Source organism: Rhinopithecus bieti, unplaced genomic scaffold (assembly GCF_001698545.2).
Source record: "Rhinopithecus bieti isolate Rb0 unplaced genomic scaffold, ASM169854v2 scaffold_5023, whole genome shotgun sequence".
NCBI lineage: Eukaryota > Metazoa > Chordata > Mammalia > Primates > Cercopithecidae > Rhinopithecus > Rhinopithecus bieti.
In genome coordinates this window covers 2,684,041-2,697,453 of record NW_016805223.1, presented here as the reverse complement: position 1 = coordinate 2,697,453, position 13,413 = coordinate 2,684,041, and the positions used below count along the sequence as shown (strand labels likewise).

Genomic DNA, 13,413 nt, shown 5'->3' with positions numbered 1-13,413 from the left:
CCCCCCCCCCCCCCCCTTAAGGCATTGGAGCGGGTTGCAGCTGGCCAAGGGGTAAGTAAGAGTGTTTAACTGATGAACAGGACAGTTTTTCTCTCAAGTACTCCTCGTACTTGACCTGCTGATGAACTTAAAACCTAATGGAATTTAATAAATATCTTATCCCAGATGCATATTCAAATTTGTGCATTTTCTGTAAGTTTACTTTAAAAGCAAAATGAACTTTTCAGAACTTTCAAGCTTTTAGGAAAATTTCTGCATTATGCTCTTATACTAATTTCTTGGTATTATGCTAAACAGTCTATAAATATTTCTGAAGAATGCTGTTGTTGAAAATTGGGCTTTTATGTGCTTAGTTCAAGCAAAGATAACCTATATTATTCAGTACATTATTTTAACTATAGTCCAAAACACATACTTCAGTTGATTGATAAATTTTTTCTTTACTGACTTGATTAGCCATTAGTTGCAGTAGCCAAATGGGTTTGCACTTAGAAATAGAAGTTAAATATAATCCCCCAAATATCCATGGAATTGTCTTATCCTTTACCTTGTATTCAGGATTTTTGAAAGAGTATTTGGACCCTTTCATAAATTTTTAAAATTTAACCTAAAGTTTACAAATCTTTATTTTGCTTTTGTTCAAGGAACATTAATGTGTCAATTTGAATTGTTAAAAATAATAATTTAAAAAATAATTTTAATAACAAGTATCATTTACTGAGTGATTACTCTGGGCCAGGAACATTGTTAAGCATTTTGTATGTAATTATATTTTTAATATATTCACTTTGCCTATCTTAAAATTGATAAAATCTGATTCTTTTGAAGGCATTGGTATTAGAGCATATCATTTGAGTTTGGGAACTTTAAGTGAGTGGGACTTCAGTTACAAACTGCTGGTTTGCATCATGTCTTTGCCACTTACTAGTTAATGAACCTGAACACATGTCATAATTTCTCTGTAGCTTAATTTCTTTTTCTGTAAAATAGGGAAGAAATAGGAGTAATAATAATACCTTCCTATAGGGTTGTTAGGATGAAATGAATGAAAAATGTGCAATGCTTAAAACAATGTCTAGCACATAGTAAGTGCTCAATAAATGTCAACTGTTGTTGCTGTTATAGATAATTAATAATTATGATCATTAAAATAATAGCTAATTTTGACACAGAGCTTACCAAAGTACTATTTAAAGATCTTCTCATCAATTGAGATAATAAATACATAGTACTATATAGTATGTACTCTTGTTATTCCATGATACACATGAAGAGACTGTAAGGTAACAAAGACTAAGAGATCCAACTTAGTTATTTCAGGAATGCACATTTGAAGGTATTTTATAACCTCTTCCCTTTCTCTTAGGAAACAGCTGTAAAGCTCTTACTTACTCAGAGTAACTAGAGAATGATTACTTATTCTGTTCTGCTGTATTTTTCTGTGCATTCCATTATTTATGTTCTTGTTTAAAATGAACTTCATGTTCTTTTGTGTTGTATTTTACAATGATTTTAATAACAATATAAATACATATTTATTTCAAAGTTACCTTGATACCATTTAATGTAATTTGTTCACAGGCATGAGGAAGAAGAGATTTTAACTATTTTAAGAGTTTCATATAAAATTAAACTTACCTATTATAGCCAGTCAAACAAAAAGTTCAGAACTTTGTAAGCCATTTGTAGTACTAATATTTCAATTCATGCAATAGTAGATTTGCCGAAGTGACTTTGAATTTCAATAAAATGTTATAAGAATAGGTATTAATATATGAAAATGTACTTCAGCATTTTTGTGAGATAAATGAAAGGATTTTTAAGGAAGTGGGGGACAAACGACAAAATAGAGATTTTGGTGCTGTAGAAAATAGTTACTCAAGATGACAAAATCTAAAATGGAAAATATATCCAGAGATTAAGAAATTCTAAATGAAATATTTTGGTATAATTTTTGAGGAAAGTTAAGTTTTGAAATCAATAGTGTTTTTCTCAAGTGAAGGCATTTGTGACAAATTTGGAAAGAGATTTTATAGAAGAATTTTGCCTTTGAAAAGTTACAAATTTTAGTGTGGGTACTCAAACATGTATATGAGTCTACCTTCAGTGAATTATTTTAGTAGTTATTTGGGGACTGTGATACTTGTAACACTATCCCCACTATTCCTACTTTCCAGTAGTAGAATCTGTATTCTTTCACAATGCTCTAAGAGTCTACAAGTGTGATTTTTCTCTAGTGACTTCGGAGGGCAATGCCATCAGGGGAAGATGTAAGAAAAATGATTGACCCTCAGCTCCCAACTTTTAGTTTTTGTAGTCTCAGCAGCACAGTATGGGAAGTTAATGTTAGATGAGGAAGAGGGGCAGTAAAGTAGGTTTTCTGCCTGAGCGCAAAAAATTTATTGTCCTATAAACTCCATCTGAATTCAAACATATTTGTTCTAGTTGCAAACGTGAAAATAACAGTTTTAGACTCCACAGGATAATAAAAGTTACAAAAGGGTGGCTCCATGGATATATACATTTCACTGAATTTTATCTTTAAAACTTTACCAGTCATTGGACAGTTTTCAGTTTTACCTTATTTGACTTCTTAACAGCATTCAGTATTGTTGACGTCCTTCTACTCTTACTCATTTTTTAAAAAAAATAATAACTGCATGCAAGCTGGGTTGTTGTTGCTGACATTATTTTGTGTTGGATGTTCCTGTACTATCTATATCAAGATCTGTGGGGATGTGCATAGGGTTTTGGTGACTTTTGTAGTTTCTTAGTTCAAGTAATTCTGTTGCTGCAGTGAAGTGCTCTTTTATAAATAGTAGTGTTTTACCTTCTGCTCTTTTGAAACGATCATACTTCATTGGAGCCCTTCTCTTCAGCTACTGCCTCTTTCCATTCAAAAACCTTTGAACTTTTGGGACATCTCCCGTATCTCTTTCTGCAAGAAGTGAAGCATTGCCAAGAGTGCAATCTCTTATCCTTTGTTCTTTCTAAGGCTCTACTTTTCAACTCTGTAGTAACCAATATTGTCTTTCAGACGTCAGACATATCTTTATGTTTCTCTACTTAGGGTAGTATCTTTCTTTGTTGGTGTGACTCCTAGCTGTTATTATCTTTATTCCACCTCCATTAAGACAAATCTACATTCTCTTCCTTTTCACACATATCCTTCCTGACTCTTAAATGCTCCAGAGCTGACTTGGTTGGTCTTGAAAGTATTTCTCATTTTTAACTGATAAGGACTCCATTTGGGCATTAGCTTATTGTTCATTGATTATAACTTTTCTTTCTTATTCACTACTGTTTCTTTTATGATTTATTTTTTTTTTTTTCCCTCAGAATTACTTTCACAATGAGAATTAGCCTCAGGGTAACACTTTCACTTGTAATGGAAAAATTATAAAGTCATCCTCTGTGTTTAGCAACAAAGGTTTCTGACATTCACTTTGGTTCCAACGTTCTGGTACTTATTTTATTTCTGTTTTTTTATTTCTTGTGCTTATATATGTCTACATTTTTTTCAGCTGCCTACTGAATCACTCTTCTATCGTGCTGTTCTTCAGGATATTATTAAAGATTGTTATGGCATCACCAAATGGTATGAGGATTTTATTTTAATAAGAATAACTATGTTATATTGTAAGTAAAGTGACTTTTAGTCTTCAGATGAATTTATGCAGGGTCACTGTTATTAGTAGAAGCAACTTTGAATATGGGCATAATGTCAGTAACAAGTATACAACAGCTGTATCTTAGGTTAATTATCATTAAAGTGGAGGCTCTAATGATTCCTTCTTGTCCTGAAAGCTTGTTGTAATGATAAAATAGTCTATGTAAAATGTATTTTAGAATTTTTGAAGTATTAAAATGTTAAGTAGTTCAGTGATGATATTATATGAACAAGAGTTATATTTAGAATGTTGCACATCCAGTACAGCATAAACACTTAACTCTAATCAGAACAGATATTGATCATAAGCAACTATTATAGCCCTTGAGGTCTCTGCCAGTAGAATACTAGCACTGCATATGTTTTGTTTTATTCCTGTTGCACCTAAATAATGCACTATTTTTACAGAGAAGGGAAGGGTGGGAGAATTTTTTTCATAATATTGGTTCAACAACTGTTGTATTCAAGCATACGTTTGTAAGTCTGGCAGGTTTTATGAATGTTCTCTTGCTAATTACAATTTTAGGATTCTGATAGTTATTTGGTATAATAGGATTATTCTACAAATTAAAATAAGGCAGTTTTCAGCTTCTCAAAAGTCAATTCACATTTATTAAAAGATGTAAAAGGGATTTTTAGATTAGCTATTATTTCTCTGTAAGAAAAAATATCAACTTTTTACCGATAGAAGTTGCTACATACAAGTACCTACACAGACTGTTTTCAACTGTCATTTCTATGTAGATAACTCCCAAATCTGTATCTCAGTCTCCATTCTCTCTCTCCATGTCAACAAAATGTCTAAAACTGAGTTTTTCATGTACTCCTGAAAACTAGTTCCTTCTCTTATATTTACCCCAAGATGCTAACCTTGTTGAAAAAAAAGCCATAAAATTGTGCAAATTCATGTCAACTCAAATATTTACTACCTGCCTTCTTTAAAGACCTCAAATCTGTTCATGTGTTTATTATTTCCTTTATGACTTCTTAAATTTGTTTCTGTTCTTTTCTAACCCTTTCTTCTCACTTAAAAACTCAGCACTTTCCAACGCTTCACATTCCTGCTTTCCTTTAATACTCAGAAGATAGCTCCTATTTGTTAGAAGACTTTCAATTCCTGAGTCCCATTGACCTTTCAGTCACATTTGACCAAGTCGGTAATTGTTTTTTCTCTAAACTCTCTTCCTCATTATCTTCCATTATTCTATATTCTCTGGGTTTCATTTTTCTACTCTGAACACTCATCTCCTTTCGTTACAGTTTCTTAATTATTATTCCATCCCCTAGGTATATGTAGCCATTCTTTAATGTTATATATGCAGCTCGTATCTCTTTATATTTCCTTTTTCTCTTAGGATTCTTACTACAAATGACTCTGGAAATATGTAACTAGCTTCCACCTCTTTTTCAGAAGTCCACATCCACTTTCTCATTTTCATCGGAATAACTTCAGTTAAGTACCTCACAAATACATCGGTCAGCTACATCCAAAACCAATATTCTCCTCCCACCACTTCTATTCTTTTCTTCTTTCTCTTGACTTCTATCAAACAGGTGTTATTTCTGGAAATGGCATGACCATTATCAAACATTAGAAGTCTAGAAATGATATTTGATTCTACTTTTATCATCAGACCACATAATTAGTTATCAAGATTTGTAAATGTTCTTTTTTTTTTTAAATCCAGCAATTATTTATTATGTGTCAGACAACATGTTAGGTCCTTAGAATTCTGGATGCATAGGTAATGGTTTCCACACAGGAGCAATTTATATTCTAGTCAGGATGGCTTATGTGAAAACCAGACAGAATGATTGAAGCCTGCTTTCAATGACAGACTAAATAATTAGGATTAACTTACTTCTGAGGAAACAAAACAATGCTGGAGATGTGTGTGGACATGCATGTGTGTGTGGGTTTAAATTTGTTTTTAATTTGTTTGAGAACATCAGAGACCTATTGAAGTAGTTAAGAATTATAGGACAAAAATCAAAGAGGAAATGGGATTTCAAGAGAAGTAAGCCCAGCCTTTATGGCTGAACTTTCCCCAGAGGCATCTGTCAGTTCTGGAATAGACAACTGTCCACCCATCAGCAGAGAGGGTGAGCACAACTTTCAACAGAAAGACAGTTCTAGTGAAACAAAAGTTAGAGTTTATGGTCTGGTGAGGACTCAGGAGCAAGCCAAGTAAACCACTCATACTTTGAGTTAGGTCCCTAAAGATTCATACAGTAAGAATAAGAGTGAACTAGAACAGTCCTGAAATGACTAAAGCCCCATTTTGAATTATCTCAAGCTGTGATTAAAGCATTTCAAATTGCTTCTGCTAGCTGCCTACAGGAAATAAATTGCCTCTGGAAAAAATAATGTAAATCTAAGCCTCAAATTATCACTAACGTCATATATATATATGTGTGTGTGTGTGTGTGTGTGTGTGTGTGTGTGTGTGTGTGTATTATAGTACCTTACAAAACCAATCCAAAATAACCAGGTATGTGATGAAACAAGACAACATGACCAAAATCCAAGATAAACTACAGTCAACAGAAATATACCTTTATGAAAGCCAGAGAAAGACTTAAAATAATTATACTTGAGAGAGTTCAACTCTGGAAATATTGAATAAATGTACTTTTCTCTATTTTTCCTGCTAAGTACAACTAAATCCCCTGAACGTTATATATAAAATGAATACAAAAAGACAAAAGGTAAAGAGAATAGAGCAGACTGGCTACGGGTTTCCAGACCGAAGGAACAACACAGTATGAGTCCCCAGGTTTTCTTTTGTTTCATATAGCCCAGGATTGGAGTTGAAAAAGGTGGTAATCCAGAACCACCAATAGGCACAGAAAAAAAAGAAATTTCAGATGAAAACTGAAAGACTAGGAAGCCGGCAGGCCTAGAAAAACTTTTGTGCATAACTGCCATACTGTAGCAAAACAAAACAAAACAAAAAACAAAACAGAAATACCTGTGACTCTACTCTCACCTATGCCAACAAAGGCCAAGTAAAGAGCCTATACTTTCATCCTTGCCAGGCTATAATGAAACTCCCTTATAACCCCTTTGTGGAGTGGTATTAGATAAGGCTGAGTAGGAAACTAGGACTTTTATCCAACAATTAACACAATACCACTACCACAGTGTCATAGAGACCATGTGAGAGGCCTGTACTTCCTACCCACCCAGCCATAATATGACACCCCTCATTTTCCCCACTAGGGTGGTTGGTATCAAGGAAGGCCTAGTAGAGAGTCAGGACTTTCACCATCACTCAGCAGTAACAAGGTAACCCCTATCATGGTGTCAGTGGAGATCACATGGGAATATGGAAGTCCCAACAATAACAAAGACCTTTAATAATCAATAGAAACTGACTTACCTTTACACAAAAACCTGTACAGAAATGTTTATAGCAACTTTATTCCTGGTCACCCAAACTGAAAACTACCCTGATGTCCTTCAGTGAGTGAGTATTTAAGCAAACTGTAATAATCCATACCATGAAATACTAAGCAATAAAACAAAAAGTATTGTGGATACACACAACAACCTGAGTGAATCTCCAGAGAATTATACTGAATGAATAGAAGTCAATCCCAAAAGTTTATATACTGTAGGATTCTATTTATATACATTCTTGAAATGACAAAAGTATAGAATGGCAAGATATTAGTGGTTGCTGAGGTAGGAATTGAGGGTGGAGTAGGCAGGAAGTGTATATGGCTGTAAAACAGCAACATGAGTGATCCTTGTGGTGATGGAAGTGTTCTGTGTCTTGGCTGCATCCACATCAGTATCCTGAATATTACCGTCATAAGACATTGTAGAAATCCAGATGAAGAGTACACCAATCCTTATTCTTTCCTACAACTGCATGTGATTTTATAATTATCTTAAAATTAAAAGTTTAAAGAACTATGCTCAGTATGCACATTGAAATAAAATATGCATTTTATTTATTTTAAGAGAACCAAAACCTTAAAAAACCTAAATGAAAATTCTAGAACTGAACAAGAAAATGACTGAAATCAAGAAATCTATGGATAGTCTTAACAGAACTTTAGACACAGCTGAAAAAATAATTAATGAACTGAAAGCAGGTCAGAACAAAATATCTACAATGAAGCATCAAAAAAGAAAAAGTTAGAGAATAGAAAACAAAGACTAACAGCTATGCGGAATACAGGGAATAGATTTCACGTACATGTTAACTGCAGTCTGAGAAGAAGATGAGGCCGTGAATGGGGCAATAGCAATAGTAAGAATTTTCAATCCTGATAAAAGATATCAATCTTAAGATTTGGGAAGTACACAAATCTTATGGTGAAGTAAAAGAAAACAAGTTCTAGACACATAAGAGTAAAATTGCAGAAAATAAAGACAAAGGAGAAAATTCTTTTTTTTTTTTTTTTTTTTTTTTTTTTGAGATGTGAGTCTTGCCTGTGTCGCCCGAGTCCGCTGGAGTTGGCGGCTGGGCGGCTGATTCTCTTGGCCTCACTGCATAGCTCGCTGCCTCCCGGGTGCACGTGGCCATTCCTGCCGGACCGCCGCCTCAGCCTCCGAACGTAGCTGGGTAACTACCAGTCGCCCGCCACCCGACGCCGCGGTCTAGTTTTTGTATTTTTAGGGTAGAGACGGTTTGCACCCGTCGTGAGCCGCCAGGATGGTCTGCATCTCCTGACCCTCGTGATCCACTCGCCTCCCGGCTCCCAAAGTGCTGGGATTACAGGCTTGAGCACACCGCCCCGGTCTGGGAAAATTCTTAAAGCAGCCAGAGGTGAGAGGAATGAAGGAGGGAAGCAGAATACCCTCAAAGGAACTAAATTAGTCTACCAACTGAATTCTTAGCATAAACAATGGAAGCCAGAAGTCAGTGATATCTTCAAAGTGCTGAAAGAGACTATCCTACAGCCTACACAGCCTATTAGAAAATACACTGTTAGAGGAGACAAAAAAAAAAGAGAGAGAGAGAAAGAAAAGAATGAAATATGCCTAGAAAATAACCTCAAAAGAGTAAATTTAAGTCATGGCATTAGTCCATTTCTATGCGGCTATAAAGGAATAACTAAGGCTGAGTAATTTATAAAGAGAAGAGGTTTATTTGGCTCACAGTTGTGCAGACTATACAAGAAGAATGGTCCCAACATCTCCTTGGCTTATGGAGAGGGCCTCAGCTGCTTTCATTCATGACAGAAGGCGAAGTGTAGACAGCATATGCAGAAACCACATGGCAAGAGAAGAAGCAAAAGAGAGGCAAGGTGCCAAGGCTCTTTTTAACAACCAGGTCTTGTGGAATCTAATAGAGCAAGAACTCACTGACTATCCCACAACCCGGGAGGGCAATAATTTATTCATGAAAGATCTGCCCCTATGACCTAAACTTTTGCCATTAGACCCCACCTCCAACACTGGGGATCAAATTTCAACATGAGGTTTGAAAGGGTCAAATATTCAGACTATAGCAGCCTTCAAAACGGAGTTGAAAAGTGCAAAGGATAGAGAGCTTATTCAAGGAAATAATACAGAAAAGTTTTTAGACTCAGAAAATGATACAAATACTTCAATGTAGGAAGGTTAAAGCCTTTTGAACTCAACCCAAATAAGACTACTCTGAGACATATAATAATCAAAATCTCAAAAGTAAAAGAGGAAGGATCAAAAAAGCAGCAAGGGAAAAGCAGCTCTAATTCATCGGACAACAGACTTCTCAGTGGAAAATTCAGGCCAGGAGGAAGTGGGAGGACATTCAAAGTGCCAAAGAAACTGTCAGCCAATAATATGGTGGCCAGCAAAGCTATCTTTCAAATATGAAGGGAGATATTTTCCCAGATAAAAGAAGCTGAAGAAATTTATTACCGCCAGAGGTGTCTTACAAGACGTGCTAAAGGGAGTTCTTCAATCTGAAAGAAAAGGATGCTAACATGAAACAACAAAATCATCTGAAGGTATAAAACTCATTGGTAAAAGTAAGTACACAGACAAAAATTCAGAAGACTCAATACTGTAAATGTGGTATGCATGCAGTTCATATCCCTGGTATAAAGACAAAATACATATATCAAAATAATCATAACATTTGTTATGATTATTAATCAATCTCTTTGTTAAGAGAGAGGCATAAGAAAGTAAACAGACATCAAAAAGTCAAAATGTGGGGGTGATGGAGTTAAAGTGTAGAGGTTTTTTTAACTTTTTTATAGTAACAAAATGGCAGTAGTAGTTCCTTGCCTATCAATAGCATCGAAAGTAAATTGATAAAATTATTAAAAGATATAGAGTAGCTAAATGGATCAAAAAAACAAGACCCAACTATTATCATATGCTACCTACAGGAAGCTCACTGAACCTGTAAAGACAACACACATAGACCAAAAGTACAGAGATGAAAGAAAGATACTCCATTCAAATGGAAATGAAAGAAGAACAGGTATTTCTATACAGTTACCCTTGAGCAACACAGATTTGAATATACCAGACTCTATAGAATTCAGCAAAAGAAATATTAAGAGCAAAGTATATAACACCTACATCAAGAAAAGTAGAAAAACTTGAGATAAACGACCTAGTAGTATACCTCCAGGAATTAGAAAAGCAAAACCCAAGTGCAGGTCCACTTATATGCAGTATTTTTTAAATAAGTACATTGGAAAATATATTTGAGACTTGTGACAATTGAATAAACTTGCACACAAACCAAGTAACCTAAAAATATCAAAAAATAAAGAAAATGAGGTCTATCTTGAATGAATAAAATATATGCATATTGTTTATAATTTACTACCATACAATATATACAACTCTATTATAAAAGTCAGAATGTATATAAAAACTTATGCACACAAACACAGACCATATATGGCACTATTCACAGTCAAGAGAAATGTAAAGTAATGTAAATATGAAATATTAAATCATAACCACATTAAATTAGCTATAGTATATAGTGTAATAATTTTATAGCCACCTCTTATTGGCATTGTAGTGAGCTCAAGTGTTGCGAGTATTCGTTTAAAACACTGGGTGTTGCAGATCTCTGTGTGATCAGTTTGTTTCTCCAATGGATTGTGTATCACAGTAAAAAGTGATCTCTCACAGTTCTTGTCTATTTTTCATTGTCTTAAGGGCAGTACCATAAACCTTGAATAACAACACCATGATATCCATATTAAGTGCCAGTAGTGATCCTGGAAGTGCTCCCAATATGCAGAGAAAAGTCATGACATTACAAGAAAAAGTTGAATTGCTTGATATGTACCATAGATTGAGGTCTGCAGCTGTGGTTGCCCACTATTTCAAGATAAATGAATCCAGCATAACGACTACTGTAAAAAGAGAAAAAGTAATTCCTGACACCTTTGCTGCAGCTATAACAGCTTGTGCAAAAAACTTGTACTTTCGGTAAAATACAAATATGTTTTAATTGACTATGATATCGGTAAAGCTTCCAGTCAAAAGTAGGCTAGTAGTAGTTAAGCTTTGGAGTAGTCAACAGTTACATGCAAATTTTTTACTGCACAGGGTGTTGGCACCCATAATCCCTGTGTTGTTCAAGGGTCAACTGTACTTGCATCACATAAAATAGACTTCAAGTCAAAAGAAACAAAGAGGGTCATTATATAATGATAATCAGATAAGTTCACCAGGATATAACAATTGTAAATATATATGCACTCAGCACCAGAGCATGAAAGTATATAAAGCAAATATTAATAGATCTAAAGGGAGAGATAGATTGCAGTACAGTAATAATGGGGGACTTGAACACCCCAATTTTTGTAATATACCGATTAACCAGACAGAAATGTAACAAAGAAACTTTGTGTTAAACTACACTGTAGAATAACTGGACCTAACTGACATTTACAGGCCATTTCATCCAATTGCTGCAGCATATATATTCTTTTCATCAGCACATGGATCATTACCCAGGATCATATGTTAGCCATAAAACAAGTCTCAACCAATTCAAAAAAGTAGAAATCATATGAAGTATCATTTCTGACTGCAGTGGAATAAACCTAGAAATCAATAACGAGAACCTTTGGAAACTGTACAAATACATGGAAATTAAACAACATGACCCTGAATGACCAGTGAGTCAATTAAGAAATTAAAACGGACATTTTAATTTTTTTTTTTTTTTTTTGAGACAGAGTCTCCCTCTGTCGCCCAGGCTGGAGTACAGTGGCACAGTCTCAACTCACTGCAACCTCCTCTTCCCGGGTTCAAGCTATTCTCCTGCCTCAGCCTTCCCAGTAACTGGGATTACAGGTGTACGCCACCACGCCCAGCTAATGTTTGTATTTTTAGTAGAGATGGGGTTTCACTATGTTGGCCAGGCTGGTCTCGAACTCCTGACCTCAGGTGATCTGCCTGCCTTGGCCTCCCAAAGTGCTGGGATTACAGGCATGAGCCACCATGCCTGGCCTTAAAATTTCTTGAAACAAATGAAAATGAAGACAACATACCAGACTGTTTAGGATTCAGCAAAAGAAATATTAAGAGCAGAGTATATAGCAATAAACACCTACATCAAAAAAGTAGAAAAACTTGAAATAAATGACCTAATAGTATACCTCAAGGAACTAGAAAAGCAAAACCAAATCCAAAATTCTAAAGAAAGAAATAATAAAGATCAGAAGCATAAATAAATAAAATTGAGACTGAAAGAAACCCATGGAAGATCAATGAAATGAAAACAAGTTAGCATTATCTAATAAAATGGAAAATATATATACATGTCTCAGCAGTTTTACACCTAAGTATATATATTAGACAGAATCTTATATGTATGCTTCTGGAAACTTTTACAAGAATGATCAATAGCAGCAATATTTATAAGAGCAAGAATCCAGAAAGAAAAAGCTCATTAATAGAAGAATGGATAAATTGTTTTATATTCATGTATATAGAAGTATTTTATATATCACAATGAAAATGTATGAATTACAACTAGATGCATCAGTGTGATTGAATCTTGTGAATATAATTTTAACTGAAATCTCAGAAAAACGCCTGTAAAATGGTTCCACTTACATAATTCATAAAAGAGCAAAACTGAATAATTTAGGAGTATAAATATGTGGTAAACAAGCAAAAACAACATAAGTATGGTAAACACAAGATTCATTATCATAGTTTCCTGTGGGAGTTGGGGGGAACAGTGGATTATTAGGCAGAGTGATAAGGTAGGGAAGAGGAGAAGTAGATATAGAAATCAAAGTATTTAATGCTAGTAATGTATTTCTCAAGTTTGGTGTTGGGTGCAAGAGTTTGTTTTATTTACATTCTTTATGCCTTACAGATATTTTGTAAATACTTATTGCTTTTGTTTAGTATCACTAAAATATTAATCTTTTATCAGGCTGTACCCCACAGTCAGTTGAGCCACATATTATACTCCCAGTATCTAGTATAGGCACCTCATTATAATAAGAAAAATTTAAATAAGTGGTTAAAAGCTTGTCTAAAGTCATATAGCCTGAAAGAACCAGGATTAGGACCAAATTCATAGTCCAGAAAGGTTTTCACCATCCCATTCTTACTTTTAATGGTAAATTCTCTTTGAGATATTTTTAATATGAGTTGATTTGCAAGGCTCTTTGTATTAGCATTGTAAATCAAGGTTAACTTAATTGGAATTACTGGTCAGCAATAGTAATAAAGACAGAAAATAAGGTCACTTAATTACTTCTTTTGCGTTTTGTTTATTTTCTTGCTAGCTAAAATAAATCATCTT

The 13,413-nt window shown here is 34.5% G+C and overlaps 1 protein-coding gene across 1 annotated transcript in view; it reads left to right on the top strand.

Annotated features, from left to right (window-relative positions):
* Nucleotides 1-13,413, top strand: part of METTL25 (methyltransferase like 25) — a 131,213-nt gene that overhangs the window by 79,510 nt on the left and 38,290 nt on the right. The window contains 2 exon segments of the mRNA XM_017871706.1: nt 22-51; nt 3,525-3,598. Of these exon segments, the coding sequence (XP_017727195.1) occupies nt 22-51; nt 3,525-3,598 (104 nt within the window).